The sequence below is a fragment of the Pipistrellus kuhlii genome, unplaced genomic scaffold (assembly GCF_014108245.1).
Source record: "Pipistrellus kuhlii isolate mPipKuh1 unplaced genomic scaffold, mPipKuh1.p scaffold_m20_p_9, whole genome shotgun sequence".
In the NCBI taxonomy this organism is placed as follows: Eukaryota; Metazoa; Chordata; class Mammalia; order Chiroptera; family Vespertilionidae; genus Pipistrellus; species Pipistrellus kuhlii.
This window is the reverse complement of record NW_023425595.1, coordinates 29648003-29669988: the sequence shown is the minus strand read 5'-3', so window position 1 is coordinate 29669988 and position 21986 is coordinate 29648003. Positions and strand designations below refer to the sequence as shown.

General features: G+C 41.2%; 1 protein-coding gene and 1 pseudogene across 3 annotated transcripts in view; both read right to left on the bottom strand.

The window, feature by feature from the left end:
* Positions 1-6556: 6556 nt before the first annotated feature.
* Positions 6557-21986, bottom strand: part of LOC118712451 (interferon-induced very large GTPase 1-like) — a 30772-nt gene continuing 15342 nt past the window's right edge. For 2 of the 3 annotated variants that reach the window (XM_045578128.1, XM_045578127.1), the window contains exon 3: positions 6557-13874. In XM_045578128.1, coding sequence (XP_045434084.1) covers positions 6592-13872 — 7281 coding nt within the window. In that variant the 5' untranslated portion in view covers positions 13873-13874 and the 3' untranslated portion in view covers positions 6557-6591. Of the gene's footprint in view, positions 13875-20334; positions 20377-21986 lie in introns of those variants that run through there. The other variant, XR_006740930.1, reaches the window with a different exon arrangement.
* On the bottom strand, positions 16017-16112 carry LOC118713897 (annotated as a pseudogene).

Sequence of the window (21986 nt, the reverse complement as noted above, 5' to 3'; positions counted from 1 at the left end):
AGGGAATGAAAACATCTCTCAGAATTGTCCTCATAAGGTTCTTTACTGCCATCTGGTGGATTGAGAAGGGCCTACAAGTTCCATGTAGCTCCAGAGGAATTTCAGATGATTGAAGTAGGGCTTCAGAATAAGATGGAAGGCCATGAGATGGATAGCTGTAGTTCCGAATGGGAGGCAGGGGAAGAGCAAGGGAAATTTGTGGTTGACAGTGTGTGTGGTGATATTACAAAGACCAGTATTTATTAGTTGTGAGGCTTGCATTGTGTATTTGTAGACCCTACATTAAGATTTCCAGTTTCATTGTGACTCTAGAGACCAGAATAACTATGTGCTGAGGCAAGAAGGGCATCATTTGCAAGGCCTAGGCTTTCTTTTTGACCCCACCCTTCTTACCCTTACCCTGAAGGCCATGCAGAAACAAGCTTATTTTTGCTCTGCTCATTGGTTTTACCTATCTTTTTTCCATCCAGTTTTCTGTTTCTTATTATCTCTTACTACTGAGTTACCCATCTGGCAGCCATGTCTCATGCTCTTCTTCACTGCTCTCAACTGAGTGTGGGCCACTCCTTACATTCTTAAGTGCTGGTCACCTCTAGAAGGCCTATGTTCTCTCACCTCTCAAAAAATATGCATCTCTTTCCCAACAAGTGTATGAATCTTATGTAACCCTTATTTACTTTTTGCACTTTCTTTTTAAAAAAAGATGTTCATTGATTTTATAAAGAGATGAAGGGAGAGGGAGAGAGAAACTTAATTGGTTACCTCCTGCACCCACTTTGACCTGGGATCAAACCTGAAACCTGATTATGTGCCCTGACCTGAAATTGAATTGGTGACCTATCTTTCAGTGCATAAGGCAATGCTCAACCAAATGAACCAAACTGGCCAGAGCATGATGCCTCTTTATTCTCTTAGATCCTATTGTTCAAACCCATTTAGATGATAGCAATCTTTACCAAGGCCTTGTACTACTGACCATCTTCACAACCCCTGTGGGTAGTGAACTTTTGGTTGCCTCTCTGTTTCTCATGTTACGCTAATTACATCCTCCTGGTTTCTAGTAGTTAAGTGCTTGCACATTATTTTAATTACTTCTGAGCTCCATCATCACCATAGGTGTTAATGAGTGAGAGCTGCCACTGGACATTCCTCATGCCTTGATGAATATTGTTTTCTTTGGGCTTTCTCATGTAAGGCAATGGTCCTGTGCATTCTTCTGACTTTACCTCACTTAACCATCCCAGCATGGCCATCACACTGTTATCTTTTTATTATTATTATTATTTCACAAACTCAAGTATTTCTATTGTTCTCAGTGTGGGTTTTTGATCTAAGTTTCTAAGAGCCTCCCTACTTTTAGTGAGTTTCTTTAGACAGGGAACTTTTCCAATGCTCTGAGGTCCTAGATGATACATTAAATTTTATAATTCAAGAATGTGTCCCCAAAACAATGAATTTGTGCATATCCAGTCTTGTGTTCTAGCTTCCTTTTGCCTCAGCCCCTGAACAAGGGATAAGGTGTCTTTCTGGGAGGGTCAGGCAGCCAAAATCACTCATCCCTACCAGCTCTGCGTTGCAGAGGCTAAGTTGCAGGAGAGTGTTGCAGAGAGATTGGGGCTCCTTCTTTCCTCCCATTCATACTTCTTGGGTTGGAAATCCTAGCCCACCAATGGCAGGATGAAAATACTGGGACCTCATTGACCTTGCCTTGGCTCCCTTGTAGGGCAGAGGTTCCATGCTGGGAAAGACAAGCCAAGAAGACTAGAGGCTGCTGCTCTCCCTTTTGGCTATAGAACTGGCTCAGAGATTTTTTTTCTGGGAGAAAAGGAAGTTCACAATAACAGAGAGTCCTGAATATCTACCCTAAAGGAACTACCTTTATTTGAAAGTGTGGGGAAGGTCAAGCCTAAGTATGTTATTGAAAATAATGGAGATTTTGGTGGTAAGCATTTAAATCTTATATGGGTGGGGAACCTTTCTCTGCCAAGGTCCATTTGGATATTTGTAATATCATTGGCGGGCCATACAAAATCATCCGGCCTTATGAGGCCTGCAGGTCAGACAGGTCCTACATTCCTCTCCCCCGATTTAAGAGGAGACCAATAACTCCACAAGAGCCACACAATGAATTGAAACAATGATTTAGTTTTACCTTAGATGAGAAAGGTTGTCAGTAGAGAGAGCAGGTTTTGTGTAATGGTATGTTTAGAATCCAGTTTTGAGCATGTCCAGCTTGATGTTTTTAAGACCTCCAAATGGAGGTATTAAGTAGGCAAATGTTTGATAATTTGACAGAAGTGTGGGTGAGACATATGTCTTAGGAGTCATCAGTATACAGGTGGTGTTTAATGCCAGGGGGACTGATGACACTTTAGGCTCAGGTGGGCCGGGATGATGAGCAGGCTGAATTGCTGACCTCTCAGTCCTCTGCCCTGGCTCCCATGGGTGTTGCAGCAAACCCAGCACTGACTGCCACCACCAAGGGGCCACGGTGACCAACACTGACCGCCACCACCAAGGGGGCCACGGTGACCAGCACTGACCGCCACCACCAAGGGGGCCACGGTGACCAGCACTGACTGCCGAGGTGGCTGTGGGCCTTGGGATGCCATTGTGCTAGGGTTGTGGGCCCTGGGACACCGAGGTGCTCTGGCAGGAGGGGGCTGTTGGCCCTGACTGGCCAGGGCACAGTGGAACTCTGGGTCTCCTGCATTTGAGGGTGTGGTCAGCCTTCAAACCAGACCCTGATAGGAGGGAGGAGGGAGCCCCAATTCCATGCAGAATCAACTGTTGGATAAATTGCTGTCAGTGGTCTGCCAGCCAGGAATCTGATTCACATGCATCCTGGGCCCCAGGGATCAGGCAGGCAGAGGCAGTTAAGGCAAGATCAAACCGGCAGGGGTGAGCAGTTAGGGGCAATCAGGCAGGCAGGCAGAGGCAGTTAGGGGCGATCAGGCAGGCATGTGAGCAATTAGAAGCGAGCAGTCCCAGGATGGAGAGGGATGTCTGTGGGATCCCTTATCATGTCCCACGTGGTTCAGGATTCCACTTCAGAGTCCAGTTCCTGGAGAAGGTCGCACACAAATGAAAAGAGACTGGAAAAAAGTTCATTTGGGAAAATGGGGTGCTAGGTGGGAGTCCACCTCTAGGGGGAGGACTACCCACTGCTCTGGGCTTTTGCTTTATTTTTTTTTATTTATTTTTTATTGAGGTTCTGAGATACACCCGCATCCTTTAGGCTGGAAATTCCAACAATAGAAAATCAGCAAGAATTTACATATGATTAACAGGTTAAAGTTGCTTCAACTACCAAAGTCTCAACTAAACAATGAGTTAATAGCTCTGACTATTCAGAGCCATTAAGGTTAGCCAGCCTTCTGGGTTCTCTTTTCACATTTAACTACCAGTGACAACGTTCGTTTCAGGTAGATGTCCCACAGGGTTTGGGCCTTAACCAGCAGTCGGATGTCCCCAAGTGTCCCTGATTGGAAAGGGTGCAGTCTGGGTGAAGAGACACCCCCCCCCCCCCCCCCCCCCCCCCCCCCCCGCACCCGGAACTCCCCATGCAAGAATGTCATGCACTAGGCCACTAGTATCATTATAATACCTTAGAGTAGGGGTGTCGAACTCAATCAGAGAAGGGGCCAAAATCTAAAATCCAGCCTAAATCGCGGGCCGAATGGTTTACTGAACAGTCATAAACTGTCATTGTGATGGAAACGCAGCGGAGTGCAGTGATGACAGCGCGGTGCGGGCCACATTGCAAGGCCTGGTGGGATGGATTTGGCCCGCGGGCCTTGTGTTTGACACATGTGCCTTAGAGTATACTTACTCAGTGTGTGGCACTAAATGCTTCTATATAGCAATGAATTTATCTTCCCCAACTATTTGAGAGAGAGGGCACTTGAGTAGAGAGAGATTAATTTGCATGCCCAACGTTTCACATGCACTACTACTACCTCAAAGACAGCAGATTTAGTAATTATCATGACAGTGTAATTATGAAAGCTTTTTTTCACTCTTTGTCCGCTTATGTAGCACAGCTCTACTCTAAATGGCTGAATGGCTTTCTGGGACCTTAGTGAAGGGCTAGCATGATTAAGGAGAATTACAATTTCAAGGCAATAGGAAAAATGGTATGTTCATTATGATTTTCCACATAGTCCAATGGGAGTCATCTTTAAACAAACCTTGTAGTCAGCTCAGGATACCATAACATGATACCATAGACTGGGTGTCTTAGATTATAGGATCTTATTTCACGTAGTTTTAGAGCATCTAAACTCAAGATGCTGGCTGACTCAGTTCCTGGTGAGAACTCTCTTCTTGGCTTGCAGTTGGCTAGATTCTTACTGTATGCTTGCATGTTCTTTCCTTGGTTTATGCATGTTTGTGTGGGGTGGGGAGAGAGGGAGAGGAGCAGAGGGGGAGAGAGAGAGAGAGAGAAAGAGAGAGAGAGAGAGAGAGAGAGAGAGAGAGAGAGAGAGAGAGAGAGAGAGATCTGGTATCTCTTCTAATAAGGGTACTGATCACTGATCCCACTGAGGACACAAAGATTTAATCCATAGCACACCCATTCCCTGGACTTTCTCATATTTTTATCCTCTGGGAAAGAGAGAGAGCAAGATCTACTTCAAAACTTCTCAGTGCAAGCAGACCACTTCCAGTGCTGCCATGGTGGCTAAGGCTACCACTTATCTAATGCAGCTGCTGCCTCTAATGAAATCACACAAGAAGAAAGGATTACTAAATTAGACCAGATTGTGCTGAATGGAAATAATATAATAATGCTGGTTCCTAGAGGAAAAGAATCTGAATATGAAAGGATTTCTTTAATTTATGCTAGTTTCTGTTTGTCTTATAATGACATCACAATATAAATTTATTTTTTTTTAAACCTTTCAAGCCCAACCAGGGTGGTTCAGTGATTATGCAGAAAATCAACTGTAGATCAATGTACTCCAAGAATAAGGTGACCAGACGTCCCGCTTTTGGTGGGACAGTCCCGATTTTTAACAATGTGTTCCACGTCCCACGGCATTTTAAAGAAGTCCAAAAGGTTTAAAAGAATCTTTCCAAAAATCGGGACTTCTTTAAAACGCCACGGGACTGGGACAAATTGTTAAAAATTGGGATTGACCTGCCAAAAGCAGGATGTCTGGTTACCTTATCCAAGAGTTAAGCCCAAAATCTGGAATATGAGGAAGCAAAAAACACCCAACCAGAGAGGCAGAAAGAAAGAAGAATCCAAAAGTGTGAGAATAGTGAAAGGAGCCTCTGAGATGGCTTTAAGCGTACCAACATCCGGATTTTTGCGGTGCCAGAAGAAGAGAGCGAGCAGGATATTGAAGGCCTACTGGAAGAAATAGTGACAGAAAACGTTCCTTACCTGGTGAAAGAAATAGACTTTCAAGTCTAGGAAGTGCACAGAACCCCAAACAAAAGAAATCCAAAGAGGACCACACCAAGACACATCATAATTAAAATGCCAAGGGCAAAAGACAAAGAGAGAATCTTACAAGCAGCAAGAGAAAAATAGCTAGTTACCTACAAGTGAGTACCCATATGATTGCCAAATGATTTCTCAACAGAAACTATGCAGGCCAGAAGGGAGTGGACAGCAAGAACTTACAACCAAGATTACTCTATCCAGCAAAGCTATCATTCAGAATTGAAGGTCAGATAAAGAACTTCACAAACAAGAAGTTAAACGAGTTCATCAACAACAAACCAGGATTACTTGAAATACCGAAGGGTATTCTTTAAGAAGAGAAAGAAAAAGGTAAAAATTATGAACAACAAAAAGACATCAAATACATACCTACCAACAAGGGAATCTAAAAATCAAGTGAATAAAAAATCTGAAGAACAAAAGGGTCTAGTGAATATAATAGAATCAGAGACACAGAAAAGGGGGGATGGATAACAATTCTCAGGGTGAAGGGGGACTGAGGGGTGTGGGAAGAGATTGAACAAAAATCTTACACCTCTGGATGAAGACAGTGGCAGGGGATAAGGGCATGGGGTGGGGTGGAGTGGAGTGAGATATCAGGTGGAGGGGAGCTATGGGGGGTGGGGTGGGGAAAGATGAACACCTGTAATAATCTGAACAATAAAAATTTATTACAAAATTAAAAAAAGAAAAAGGAAGTCCTTTTAACAGCAAATCTTAAATTCCTTTTTAATTCTTCATTGTTTAAACTATTACGTATAGTATTACATATGTCTCCTTTCCCTCCTCATTGACCAATCCCTGACATCCCGCATCCCCAAGCACTTACCCTCATCCCTCCCCCCTGGTGTCTGTGTCCATCAGTTATGCTTATATGCATGCATACAAGTCCTTTGGTTGATCTCTTATCTGACCTCTACCTCCCCTCTGCTTTCCCCTGCCGTTCCTCTGAAGTTTGATGTTCTGTTCAATGTGTCTGTGTCTTACATTATTGAAATGTTAATTGATTTATTCTTAGCTGTTTCATTTGAAAAAATGGAAATAAAGTTTCTCATTGTGAGGAGGAGGTATTTTCAGTTTGTCCAGGTACTGTAACTCTTGTTTAGATTCTGGTATTTTTTTTTTGTGGGCATTGAGTATTATTGCTCTTTCAAGTCATCAAGCACATTTTGCTTTGTGATTTTGGTCCATGCCTGAGGGATTTCAGCTTTACCTGTAAATTTTTTCTGGTATTTTTCTTCTAGGTTTGATCTGAAGTGACAGACAAACCATTTCCAGTATGGCTGTGTGGATGTGTCTGAGCTAATGCTCCATGTGGCATATTCCCCTCCTGCCTCTCGATAGTTTTTATATGGGAATTTACAATCATCTTTCAAAATAAATGAACGATCACTTGCAACCAAACTAGTACAGGACTCAATAACAAAGTAGTCTCTGTTAACCCATCGGCCTCCACTGACAGCCTGAGGACGGTGGAAAGGAACACTGTGGTCTCCGTCATGGTTAGGGATTGTGTTTGTACAAATTGCTCCACAGAAGGGACACTGTTTCCAGCAGCCACAGAGATGTTCAAAGAGCACTTTCTGGATTTCAAGAACCTTGTCTTCTACAGGACTATACAAATATATCTTTTCTATTTTGATCATTAATTTATCCAAAGGTTCACTCATGGCTTCTTTGAGAAACTCAATATCTTCTAATTCCTGGTGTTCAATGCTTATCAAGTCTTTTCGTGGAAAGTTCAAGTTACTCCCCAGGTGATCACAGAACAAATCCAACCACTCAGAGGCAGTGCTGCTTTTATCTTTGGCCATTGCTGTGGACTCATGGATAGCTGAGAGGATGGCATTCTTGATATCACCTATGCTTATTTGTAAATTAGTCTTTATTTGGTTATTTTGTTCTGAATAATATCTTTTAATATGGGTTTGAATGTAATTCCTAAAAAACGATTCTGGGTTATGAAGGTACTGCCAATAATCATCAAAATTTTCTTTTTCTGCCAGAGAGATAAGAATGTGTTTCTCAAGGTTAGCCCTGTTTCCATTAAATTCTGGGCATGAAGCTCGCATGTTCCCAGCAATATTAAGGGTCATTTTTTCCAAAATCATGTCATAGACAGCAGGAATGAGTTTTTCCCACAGAAAATCAACAAATGCTGTGACTGAGGTTGCTCCTTGACAAGAGATCTTAAAACTCCTGAGGAAATCATCTTTCTTGCTTTCCAAATAATTTACAGGATCATTTGCTCTTTTGAATGCCTCATGCATCTCCTTAAAATGATCAGATGCTCTTTGGAATAAACACAAAGATAAGTCAATTTTGTACTTACTTGTAAATGTGTATGTGGCTTCAGTGGGTACAGATTTCACCCCCTCTTCTATTATTCTCAGGATTTCATGGAAATCACTTCTATTGTAATCACATTGTTGCCCATTTAAATTTTTAATTTTTTCAGTATATATTGAAATAATGTTGTCAGTAGTCCTCTTTATGGACTCTTTATCAGTTGCATCTAAACTCCTTGTTAATACATACAACCTTTTGCTCATTTTGACATGTTCTTCATAATTGACTTCAAATACTTTTTTAGACTTTTCCTTCACTCTATTCACCACATCTGTCTCCTTGTTAAAATATTCCAAAAGGATGCCTTCAGAATCTACATCAATGTTAGGCTCTGTGACTGGAGGGACAGTTGAGGACACTTCAGAGACCCATTTTACCCAAACTTCATTGAATTTGACATGCAGCTCTTCCTCACTCAATTCTTTGTCCTTTAGACTTAAAGCCAATTCTCGGCTTCTTTCCAGTAATTCCTTTGCATAAATTGACTTTTTGTTATCTAGTATTTCTTTATTCTTTTTATAACTGATAAGTCCCTCAGCTTTATTTTTGGTCTCAAAAATAAGTGCCTCTTTAAGGTTTATTAGTTTATTTTCAAAACTTGCTTTCCACTGAATTATTATTTCACTATCTGGGTCTTCATTAAAATATTTTTCCAGTTCTTGTTGGATGGCTGTATATTTTTCAGTAACCGGAGCCTCAAGTGTGCTTATTGTTAGTTCCTGGATTTTGCCATTCTTAATCTGGTTGATGAGTTGGTTCTGCAAGGATAGCATATGCCTCCTTAGTTCCCAGGTCCAGTGGTTATACATGGTTTCCAATCTGCTCATGGCCATGACCTCTCTAGTGTTCCGAAAACTAAAAATAAAGTTCTCATTTACTAGGGCTCTCCACAAATCTTGAACTCGCAATTTCATGTCTGAGATCTTCATGATGCTGCCCCTAGACTCCTGTTTGGCAGCCATAAGAATTCTACTTTTCAGATCCTGGACATTGTGGCTGTAGCGAGGATTAGGAGGGGCCATTGGGGGATTGCCATCCCAGAGGTGAGCAAAGTAGTAGACATGAGTATTGACATCAAATTTAATAACATCCGCAAAGCGGGTTACATCTGAGCACTGTTCTTGCTCAGCTGCTGTAGCTGCCATTTCATCGAGTCTCTGTTCTAACTCCCTTCTTCCTTCCATTGTTTGGTCTTTAGCTGTGACTTCCCCCACATTCTGATGGACAAAAATGCAACTAGGGGAGATTTTTACTCTTTTCATCCTCAAAAATGCTTGAACCACTATTTCTAGAATGTCTTGCATTTCTGATGGATTTTCCCCAAAAATATTGATCAGAGTCAAGTTTCCAAGTCCAATGACAAAGGTTGCCAACTCATTGTCACGGTTTTTGGATTTATTGCTGAGTTGTGGGGCCCGAAGGCCTTCTGTGTCCACAACAAGCACAAAGTCAAAGCCCATTTCCTCTGTGAAAGTGTCCTCAACTTTCAGGAGCTGCATGTAGGCCCCCCGGGTACACCTGCCAGCACTGACACTGAACTGCAGCCCAAAAAGTGCATTCAGCAGGGTGGACTTCCCTGAGCTCTGTAGGCCAAGGATGCAAAGAACAAACAGCCGTTTGTTGCCAAGTTTCTCAGAGACCTTGTCAAAAACAGCTGCCACCCACTTTACAGGCACATAGGAAGCATCCCCATCCATCAGCTCAATGGGAGCACCAGATATCATCAGATCTGCAGCAATCTGGGGAAGGGAGAGATAAAGGGTATTTTTAGTGGGGGAAGCTTCTTCCAGAGCTTCATAGATCTGGCCAAGTTCTCTGAGAAGTTGCTCAATTCCCAATGTGCAGTCATTAATCTCTGTGGAGATAGCGTCTATCTCTTTTTGCCAGCGTTGTAGGTCAGTGCTCTTTGGTGCCTTTTGCTTTTCTGCTTGTATCAGTGACCACAAATAGTTTTTCTTTTCATTCAGTTTTTCCAAGTGTTCTGCAGTCAGGTTGTCCAAAAACACACTCAGCCATTGCAAAAAGTAGTGTGTGGTTTGAATTTCTGAGTGATTTTGGAGAATTTCAAGGACAGACTGCATTAATTCATTGGGAGGAAAGGCTCTTTTCAACTGTTCATTCCGTATTCTTTGCTTTTCTGTCTCAATCTCACTCTTGTGTTGTTCAATGCTTCGATTCCCCTTTTCTCTTAAATGATAGAGTTCTTTGTCCTTTTTACACCAAAGATGCCATAGGTGTCCCTGAAGGGGTAATAACTTTTCCTTTACTTGAGATATATTACATTGTCTCAGTAGAGCTATTAAAACCTCTGCCTTTTCTTTGGCTTCCTTGCAGTCTCTCTGGTCTTCGTCAATAAGGAATCCTTGCTTGCGAGCTATTGGAGTACAATCCTCTAAGCTGAGGGCAGTGTCTGAGAGCTCCAGCAAGCGTCTGATTGTAGTAACAAGCTCATCTGTTAATTCTGCTTCATTTCTGTCTCTGATTCCAATTATGACTTTTTGGCTAGAATTATTGCCCAGGCTTTTCTCTTCATTATCAACTAAACAGATCAAAGGTCTTGGAGACTGACACAAATCACAAATAATTTTTTGATTTTCTTTATTTTTGTCAGAAGTTGATATCAGGACGACAATTAGAGAAGAGACTTCCTGCAGGAAGGTGAGTTGCTTCTTATGTTCCTTTGCATCTCCATGAAGATTGGTGAAGGCCACACAGTTGTTAAATCTGTCCTCATCTTCCCCGCCAGGACAGAACCAGCAGATTTCCACCACTCCCCCCATCAAGAGACAGTCTTTGGTGCTCCCTCTGCAATGGCGGTGGAAAAAGACATCATGTTTACGTTTACTCAGGAGACAGTTCATGATCTGAGATTTGGAAGCAGAGAAGCCATTTCCAACTTTTATAAAGGACACAATGGGGGTAGAGACTCTACACATCTGCTTATTCTTGTAATTGATCTTCTCCTCTCTTGGTGATTTCCTTGCTTCCTGCCAGCTCCTTCTAATTTGACTGAGAGACCAGAGAGAGAATTCAATTTGAGAATTGCAGGGATTTGGTATAAGAAGAGGGAGTGCAAACTGGCAAATGGAAAGTTTGGACAAAATATACTGTCTGGCAAAATCATCTGCACAGTGAAGAATTGCCATCTGAATATCCAGAGGGTGAATATGGGGCCTAGGGTTAGAGGGTGAAGGGTTAATTGGAATATCCCTGTCTTCAAACAAGTATTTATATGGGTTAAAAGCCTCATTGTCCTTATTTGAGTCACTTAGATTGACTTGATTCTGTGTGTTTCCATCATCTCTGAAGACGAGGTATCGCAGCCCATAATCCAGAACTTGTAGCTTCTGAAGGAAATATATGGGAAGCTCCCTTTCAGAACTAGGCTGACTGTTGTACACAGAAGTCTTGTTGATCAGATGGAAGTTAGTTCTATTCATCTTTTTTGGGTAGAAATCTTCTAAGCCTAGATTATGGAGTAAATCTAGGAAGGCTGTATCTTTAATGACTTCCCCTTTGATATTATCATTATCACGTGGTTCATGAGGTTCTTTCCTTTCATGGAAAATACTTTGCAAGTCTTTAATTATACCATCCATTTGTAATGAAGAAATGGTGGCATCATAGTTACCATCAATGAGCAATCTTAAGTCTTTCTCTAGGTTTTTCCAATCATAGTCTGCTCCAGGTTTGGAGAGGACACTGACAACTTCATTTGACAAAGATTGGCCCAGGAGATTCCTTATTAATGCCAAGCGTTGTGTTTTTTCTTCTGGAGGAACAGCCATGACTCCAACGGTAGCTGTCAGACCTGTGAGCACCAGAAATGCCTGAGCTCTGTACGTGCAAATATTTTTGAGTTCCTGGTATTTATCTTGGGCAGTTTGCATTTTATGCAGTAGGAAGTCTAACTCCTCACACCCCAGGAGATGCTGAAAATTATTGTTTTCCACATGATATCCTGCACCAGCTGCAATGGAAAGTAGCAGTAGCTGTGTGTCTGGCTGCTCTATTTTTTGGAGGTAATTCAAGAAGTTGCCAAGAGATAAACTGACCTCATACGTGGCCTTCCTCTGAGCTTCCTCCACTTTTTCTGCAGGCCCAGATTTCTCCTTCACTTCCATAAGGTCATTCTTGGTTTCCGTTAAGATTTTAATTAGCTCAGTAAATTGGGAGATGTTGTTGTGCTCCTGCACTGACTTTGGCTGGAAGACCCACTGGATGATGGAATGAGCCTGAGGAAAGTTTTTCACTCTGTAGATGTGAGGATCCAAAAGGCTGCGCAACTGAGATTTAATAAACTTAGTTTTATTGATGGAAGAATTTTTGTAAAAATTAACCGTGTTTACCAGAAAATTCTGCAGACCCGGATCTGTGAGGCATATGTTAACCCAAGTGTCATAACTGTTTGTTTTTTTGCTCAATATTTGCATGAAATTTATCAGTTTTTGAAACTGCTCTTCAGGGTCAGATACCTCCCAGGATTTCACATCCTCTAGGGAAACCCCAGCCTCCTTCCCAGAACTCAGTAATTCTTCTGCATACTGGGTCTGGGCAGTGAAGCATGCCAGAGCTTTGTAGCTATCATTCAGTAAGCTAGCTACCTGATATGGATCCTTAAAATCACTTCTGTGGTTGGAAAGGATGATGTCCCAAATGGGCACCAGCTGAAGTCCCCGGTCGATGACACTCCAGGTTTGATTACTGGCAATTAGGCCAGCTTTCCAATGGAGAAAGCCATTTGCTTCTGGTGGGCCACCTGTCTGAGCCTCAGATAATTCAACTTTGGTTTGGAGGTTTTGGAAAGTTGTACTTTGGGTTGCAGTTTCTGAATGGGAGCCTGTTCCATCCACACCTGCAGCAACCTTCACTCCAAAGCCACTGTAGCTGCCCCTTATGTAACCATTCAGGGCCTCTGCTGACTGCTGTTTTACTTCTGCCAGCTGCTCACTTCGGAAACCCTCTGATATGGCTTTCCACCAGTAGATTCCTCCCAGGTGCAGAGGGCCCTGGTTGGCATGAGAGCCAAACCTATGGAAGAAAGCATCAACCCTGTGCCTCAGCAAGGGGGGTCTGTCTGTGTCTGCAGGCTGACCCACAAGGTCTTCAATGCACTTCAGTTCTTGAAGAGCAGCTTTGGAGAACTGGAGCTGATCCATGGAAAAGTGGCAGGAGGCAAGTGGAACATAGCTGAACTTGGTAGAGCAGAAATATGAGTGCTCAGAACGTGATTGTTGGGTTTCCTTGGATTCCGAAAGTTTACTGTAGTCCATACCAGCTTCCATGCTAAATCCCCAACGTCCACCCTGGGCTGAGGCAATTACACTGAAGCCCAGCTTCTCTGTCATCTGGTTGAACTTGGATTCTTCTTGAGAAGATGTAAATTCTCTGGTTTCCATCCGAATGCTGTGCTCAGGGCCAAAGAGTAAGAACTCTTTGGGGACACTGAGTATCTCCTCTCTCTTCTCTAGAAGGCTGCTGTGGGAGCTGGTTTTGTAAATTCCCTGCAGCGCCAGCCCTCCAGATGCCCATCTCACGAGATCTCTGTCTGGGAGGTTTTGCCTGTGAGACAGTGTGCCCTCCATGAGGTTGAGTTGTTTATGCATTTGCTCCATCACTTCTCTTAAGGATTTTTCGGGGGGTGGCCAGTACTCTTTGGGAATCTCCATTTCCTGTCTCAGCTCTGCCTCCTTTTTCCTCACTGCCTCTTCTTGTCGTTGCCTCCCTTCTGATTGAAAGACTCTTAGCTCCTGCAATGCCTGTTCTGCCTTCTTGTGTCGTTCCTTTATTATTTTTATCTGAGATTCCTGAAACTTAGAAAGGCTATTTGAGTTAAGTAGCTTCTCCAGAGCCCTTTTCTCCCAGGGATGTTGTGCCTGGGATTTCAGCTTCTGGAGGTCGTCTTCTTCTAAGTGTTGTAAGGCTTGTATACTGTTCACACCCAGGTGTTCCTGCAGCTTTGGCAACCAGTATTCAACTGCCAGTCCTACTTCTCTCAGCAGCTCTTGGAGATCTTGCCCCCTTTGTCCTCTGACAAGGAGCTCATGAGAGAAGGTGTCTGCTGTGTCCATCACTGTGGAAAGAAAAGTCACTCAGTTAGCCTGTGTCATGATCTTTAGAAGTGTCAGCCACCTTAAAAAAAAAAAAAAAAAGGTAAGAGTACTAAAAATGTCTCTTCCCTGGCAGGTGTGTTTAATGGGTAGAGCATTAGCCTCTACACCAAAGGGTCATAGGTTTAATTCATTAACAAGGGCTATACCAGGGTGTGGGTTTGATCTATGCTCCCAGTTTGGGTTGGACGGGTAGGAGGAAACTGGTGGATGTGTTTATCTCACAGTGATGTTTCTTTCATTCTCTTTCTCTCTTTCTCTCCCTTCTTCCCTCCTTCTCTCTCTGTCTTTTCCTCTTCCTCCCTCATTCCCTCCTTCCCTTTGACATTCTCAGAAAAGCAATGGAAATAATATCCTACGTTGAAATTTCACAAAACAACAAAAGTATGCAAATCTTTAAGGCTTTCTCATCCTATCATTTCATTGTTTTATAAAATATACTAGAAGTCTGAAACAAATGAACTTGCTGCCTCACACAACCACTTCAAAACTATAACTGAAAGACAAAACAGACATCATCCAGAACCATAGGAAGGTTGCCTGAGTGGAAATTCTACAACTAGAAGGAAAGGCTTTGCTGAAAGAAATTGAAAAAGACACAAACAACTGGAAGATATCTCATACTTATGGATTAGAAGAATTAATACTGCTAAAATGTTCAGACTACTCAAAACCATCTATAGATTAAACACAATTCTTATCCTAAATCCAATGTCATTTTTTTCACAGAAATATAAAATACAACTTTAAAATTTGTGTGGCCTCATAAAAACCCACAAATAGTTAAACCATCCTGAGAAAGAATAGCAAAGCCTGCTTTATAATTCCTGCTTTCAAACTATATTACAAAACTATAGTAATTAAAACAGTATGGTATTGGTATAAAAATAGACACCTAGACCAATGAAACAGCATAGAGAGCCAAGAATTAAACTTCTGCGTAAGTGGTCAACTAATGTTAGACATAGGAGTCAAGAACACTCAATGGAGAAAGGATTGTCTTCAATAAGTGGTGTTGGGAAACTGGATAACTACATGTAGAAAAATGAATTGGGCCCCTATCTTATACTACTCACAAAATGAAGTCTAAATGGTGTAAGTTTTTAACATAAGACTTTATACTGTAAAAGTTACAGAAGTAAACATGGAAAAGAAGCTCCTTGACATTGTTTGTCATAAATTCTTTTTGGATATAACTAAATAACAGAAGTGACAAAAGCAAAAATCAAGTGGAAGCACAGCAAACAAAAAAGTTTCTGCACAGCAAGAGAAACAAACAAAGATAGGGTATCATGCAGAATGGGAAAAATACTTGCAAACCTTATATTGCATAAGGGGTTAATATATGAAATACAAAAATATAAAACTCCAAAATACAAAAATATGAAACTCCAAAAAATTAATTAAAAAATGGGCAGAGAAACTAAAAATAGACATTTGTCCAAAGAAGACATCCAAATAGCCGAAGGTACATGAAAGATGCTGAACATCATCACTGTTCATCAGGAAAATGCCAATGAAACCACAATGAGATATCACCTTATTCCTGTCAGAATGGCTACTCTTAAGAAGATGAGAAAACAAGTGCTGGCAAAGGTGTTGAGAAAAGGGAACCCTGTGCAATGCTGGTGGCAATAGAAATTCATCGAGCTCCTATGGAAAAGATTGTGGACGTCTCTCCAAATAATTAAAAATGGACCTATCATATGATATAGCAACTTCACTTCTGGGTATATATCCTAGGAAGTGAATAGGATATTGAAGAGATGTGTGCACTCCCATGTTCATTGCAGCATTAGTCACAATAGCCAAGATTTTACACACATGTACACGTACATACAGACAGGAATTTTCTTAGTCTGCTGTGATATATTGCATTGCTTTTTAAATTTTGAACTACCTTTACATAACTGAGACAAAGCCCACTTGGTTGTGGAGAATAATTCTAAGCATGATTAATTTAAATTTTCTAATATTTTCTTCATCATTGAAGAAAACCCCTCCATTTGGAGAGCCAATCTAGGCTCAGGGATCTTGGCAAACTGTTAGATCCTCAGTTACTATCTATTCCAGTGTGCTGGAACCAGTCTGTACTGGCTCATGAGAACCATTTGCTAAATTTTCATGAATTTTGTGCAGGGGCCATGCTAATCTTCTCTGTATCGTTCCAATTTTAGTATATGTGCTGCCGAAGCGAGCACACTAAATTTTCATGAATTTTGTAAGGCAATAATTAAGCACAGCCATTATGAAAAATAAACTATCTAAGAGTCACATCAGCAAATATAAACAGTAAATAGCTCTGAGGACCCATCCTTCCACTGCAACTACAAACAAGCAAGAAAAAAACCATCAGATTCAACCTCATTGGAACTCTACAAAGTTGTCAAAGGTGTATAGCAGCCAAATGACTGTCAAGTGAAGAAAAAGGCAACTTGAAGGTGGAGGGGAGTGTTGTGGCATTTTTATTGCCTTTGGTACCCCCCCCCCCCCTGCTCTTTCCTTCTAGAGGTCTTGAAGATATCAGCCCATATTTCCATTATGAAACTCTGGTTCTTGCTTCAAAAGGGTGAAGAGTCATCTTGTTCTATAAGAATTATGTTTGTCTATTGATATATGATTGAGGCTGTCTGAGGACTGATATAAGGCACTTTGGCTTTGTTTTGCCTAACACAAAGCTTTCTTAGGGGAAAGCAGTCAAGTGAGGGCATTTCTTAAAAACAATGAAAGGGAAATGAACAACCCTTACCGCCTTGGGGAAGAGATTGAGGTTGAGACAAAGAATATACTTCCTGGAAACCTGGGAAGAAAAACGGGGGAGAGAGATTTTGTGTGGAAGTAGGACATTAAAATGCTCCCTGTGTATAGTAATTTAGACAGTATCGTGCAAACTCGGGGCAGGATATGTACTTAGAACCATAAACTCTTCTCTCTAATAATCCTTAGGCTCAAGTGGAGGCTAAGGCAGAGTTGTAAATGGCTCCACTAAACATTGAAGGAATGCTGAACACTGAGCCGACAAGCAAAGGGTGTGTGTGTGTGTGTGTGTGTGTGTGTGTGTGTGTTAGGAGGGGAGTTAGGTGGGGCAAAGGGAGCGATGATGGTGGGGTGTTGGTTCAGGCATTAAAAAAAAATCTCTGTCAACATGTGAACTTAGCATAAGTTAAAGAAAACATTTCATAGACCACAAATTGTCTTTATAGGAAAAAGTAGAAAAGTCCCTAAACAAATAACCACACACAGCAACCAAGAAAAACAAACCTTGACCATGAAGAAGAATATAACTTCCAGAGTTACCATATTATAGTTATTGAAAATCTTTACTTATCCATAAGAAAATGAAAAGCATGTAAAAAAAAAACAAACACAAAAAAACACACTAAAAATATGGCCCATTTTTTTGGGGAAAAAAAAATAACAGAAACTGTCCATGAGGAAGCAATTTATAGGAATTGTTTGGCATAGACTTTAGATTAACTGGCCTAAATAGAGCTCAAGGAAACCACTGATAGAGAGTTGGAGGACATCAGAGGAATGATGTCTCCAAATTAGTGACCATCAATAAAGAGATATAGTTTGTAATAGCCAAAACCTGGAAATAGCCAAAGTGCCCATCAGTAAATGAGTGGATAAAAATAAATAAAGTAGTCGTACATTTAAGCAGTGGAGTACTAGGTGCCTATAAAAAAGGAGGAATTTGTATTCTTTGTGACAGCATGGATCCACCAAGAAATTATTATGCTAAGCAAAATAAGCAGGTCAGAGAAAGACAAATATCATGTGATCTCACTTATGAACAAAATAAACTGGCAAACAAAAAGGACCAGAGGCCTGGGTACCTGGAACAGTCAGTCTGACAGATTTCAGAGGGGAGAGGGGTGGCGGGTGGGGGAATGACTAGAAGAAATTCATTAAAGAACATTTACGCATATATGCATAACCCATAGACACAGATAATAAAGTGAGGAAGACCTGTGGAGGGGGGCAGAGGATGAGTGGAGGGGGACAAAGTAGGGAAAAGGGGGACATACCTGTAATAGTGTCAATAACAAAAAATAGATTAATTAAGAAATTATAGTAGAATATTATTTAGAAATATGATGTTAATCTTCAGGGGGAAAAATAGCTAAAAGAGAAATGGTTATTTCTGAGAAATAATAAAGCAGTAGGTCAAAGGGACTCTGGCTTATTAAAATCATGAATCACTCAGGAAGAAAAAAGAGGCACCAAACAAATTCTGAATTTAAAAATTACAATAACTGAGATGAAGAATTTCAACATGTCAATGTAGAAATGTCCAAACCTGTATAAAAATTTTATAAGAGTTTATTTGAGCCAAACTGATGACATGCAGAAAAGGAATATCTCAGTGCTCCCTTGAGAGTGGTTATGCTTCCAAGGGAATGAAAAAGGGGATTATTCTCACATTTATTTTTTAAATATTTATTTTATTGATTTTCAGAGATGAAGAGAGAGGTAGAAACATCAATGATTAGAGAGAATCATTGATTGGCTGCCTCCTGCACACCCTTTATTGGGGATCGAGCCCACAACCCAAGCATGTGCCCTTGACTGGAATCGAACAGGGGACCCTTTAATCCAAAGGCCAATGCTCTAACCACTGAGTAAAACTGGCTAGGGCTACTCTGGCATTTCAAAGGTATATTAACCTAGATGTACAAGAACAATGGAGTGGGCTTGACTTTTACTAAAGAAATTATAGGTCTGGGACATGACTTCCCACCATGACCTGCCCAGGTAGAAATTTATTATCAGATCACCTTGTGAGGATACTTTCGATGTCTGGTTTATTACAGAAGCTCTTTTTCAGTCAAAAATATCAGAGCAGGCTGAATTGAAAACCATAAATGCTGATGATAGGTGAATTGAAATTGTTTAGTCTGAAGAACAGACAGAAAAAAAGAATGAAGAAAAGTGAAGAGAGCCCATGACACCTGTGGGATACTATGACTCTTACAACATACATAATGGAAAGACCGGGAGGAGAGGAGAGGGATAAAGGGATGTGGAAGAATTTTCAAGAAGTAATGCCCCAAAAGTCATAATTTGATAAAATACATGAATCTATACATTCAAGAACGTCAGCGAACTCTAGCAAGAACAAACGCAACAAATCTACACTGTCTCACATTATAATAAAACTTTTGAAACAAGGAGAGACAAGAGAGAATTTTGAAAGCAGCAGAATAGACATGATTTATCATATATACAAGGGAAAAGCCTCAAAAGAAAAACAAAGCAGATTTGTAAGCAGTTACCATAGAGACCAAAGATAGTGAAATGACATATTTATAGTACTGAAAAAAAAGACTGTTAGCTAATCCTACCTAATAAAAGAGTAATATGCAAATTAACCACAACTCTGCTCCACAAGCCACACCCACCAGCCACTCCCACCAGCCAATCAGAGAAAGTATGCAAATAAACTCAACCAATATGGCTAAAGCAACAGAGAGCAGGAGGGAGGCGTTTCCTCAGCAAAAGAGGAACCAAGCTTTCCACCTGTTCTTGCCAGCCTAAGCCTCCACTCAAGGCTACAAAGTTTCAATTATAGAAGGTAAACAAATCCAAACAGAAATGGCTGTCACCATGGAGCAAGTAGGAAGCTTGGCTCCACTTCAAGTTACAAAGTTTCAGTTGTAGAAAGTAAATATATCCCAGATACCAGGGTCACAGCTTAAGTCACTAGGGGGCATGGCTGGCCTGCAAACCATCATAGGTCCCTCGCTCAGGCCACCCCACACCCCAAAGGAACCCCCGCCCTAATCCAGGGCACCCTTAGGGCAAACCAGCTGGCCCCCACCCATGCACCAGGCCTCTATCCTATCTAATAGAAGAATAATATGCAAATTAACCAACAGACAATATGTCTGCCCCCAAGTGGTCAAAGATCCTGCCCCTATGTGGACACAAGATAGCCACCATGAGATGCCATCAGGAGAGGGCAGTTGGGAGGAACCAGGCCTGCAAGAGAGGGCAGTTGTGGGCAATCAGGCAAGCAGGGGAGGGCAGTTGGGAGGAACCAGGCCTGTAAGGGAGGGCAGTTGTGGGTGATCAGGCAAGTAGGGGAGGGCAGTTGGGAGGTACCAGGCCTGCAAGGGAGGGCAGTTGAGAGGGAGCAGGCCTGCAAGGGAGGGCAGTTAAAGGCAATCAACCCTGCAAGGGAGGGCAGTTAGGGGTGACCAGGCTAGCAGAGGAGGGAAGTTGGGGGCAAACAGGCTGACAGGGGAGGAGTTAGACATCAATCAGGCTGGCATGGGAGTGGTTAGGGGGTGATCAGGCTGGCAGGCAGAAGCAGTTAGCAGAAATCAGGAAGGCAGGCAGGTGAGCAGCTGGGAGCCAGCAGTCCTGGATTGTGAGAGGGATCCCAGATTGGAGAGGGTGCAGGCTGGGCTGAGGGACACCCCCCTTTACCCCCATGCATGAATTTCATGCACTGGGCCTCTAGTAATCCTATATCTGGCAAAGCTATCCTGTAAAAATGAAGGAGAAATGAAGATTTTCCCAGGTAAACAAATGCTGATGGACTCCATAATTAATAGATAGATCCTACAGAAAATGCTAAAGGGAGTCCTTCTGGTTGAAATAAATGGACATGAGATAGTAGCTAGAAGCCATAAGAAGAAATAACACAAGTAAAGGTAACTATTTAGGAAAATGTAAGCCAATGTTACTGTATTTTTGGTTTTCTTTCCAATTTGTTTGAAAAGACAAATGCATAAAGCAATAATTATAAATCTATATTAAATGGCCACATAACTTATAAAGATGTAATTTTTGGCACAACACCACAAAAGGGGAGGGATGGAGTAGCCTAGCATCAGAATTTTTGATACCTATGAGAGCTATGTGGTATTAATTCAAAAGTAGATTATTATAAGGTTAACCGTTAAGAGGTTAAAATGTAAACCCCAAGGCAACTGATACTAAAATATGTTAAAAAAAATTAAAAAAAAAATACACAAACACACACATACACACACACACAGAAAAGGAAATTAAAAAGGAATTAAAATGATATTTCATTAAAAAAAAAAAACTAAGAAGACCTTAATAGAAGAATTGAGGATGAAAAAAAAGACGTGATATAGAAAAGCCAAACAAAATGGCAGAAATAAGTCCTTTTTTTAAAAAAAAAAATAGTATTTGTTTTCATGTTAATGGATTAAACTTTCCTATTAAAAGGTAAAGATTCTAATATTTGTTTAATATGATTATCTTTTATAATGAACAACATAAACTGATTAACAAAAACAGATCCAGAGACAGAGAATCATTTATCAGACTGTCAAACCTCATAGGGAAGGTAGAGGAGGGTGGGGTAATGGGGAGAGATCAACCAAAGGATTTATATGCATGCATCTAAGCCTAATCAATGGATACAGACACCAGGGGTGAGGACATGGGGCGGGGGGAGGAGGGCAATGGGGGCATAAGGACACATATGTAATACTTAAATCAATAAAGGGGAAAAAAACACCCACCAACAATTACCTTTTGAGCTTTCTGAGGTTTTAGCAAAAGAAACTAATACCCAGAAGAGTTATACTCAGAAGAGATTTATGATAGTGAATCTCTTAATTCTGTTGTATTTTTCTTTTAGAGAGATCCTGAGAAAGTTCATAATTATGAGGCTTTGGTTTCTTTTCTTCAATAATTCCTTCTTCAAATTATCTTCCTCCTCTCAAATGTTATCAAAAGCGGCAAGAAGAAGCCAGAAGGCACTTTTAACACTTCCCTTAGAAGTTTACTCATATATACCACCAATTTGTAAATTTTGATTTGTCTGTAAATCCAGGGCACAATTTTGGTAAGCTTTCTGCCATTACATAACAAGAATCATTTTCTTTCTCTCTCCTATAATTCTCACCATAGGATTAAAGTCCAGGTTTCTTCTAACCGTCTATTCAAGGCAATCTGGGCTTTCTCTGTCATGCTCTTTAACGTTCTTCTAGCCCTGCTCACTTGCCTGATTCCAAAGCAGTTCTCATGTCCTTAGGTATTCCTTCCAGCACCCTACTTTTAAGTACCAAATCTGTTATCCTCATATTGTT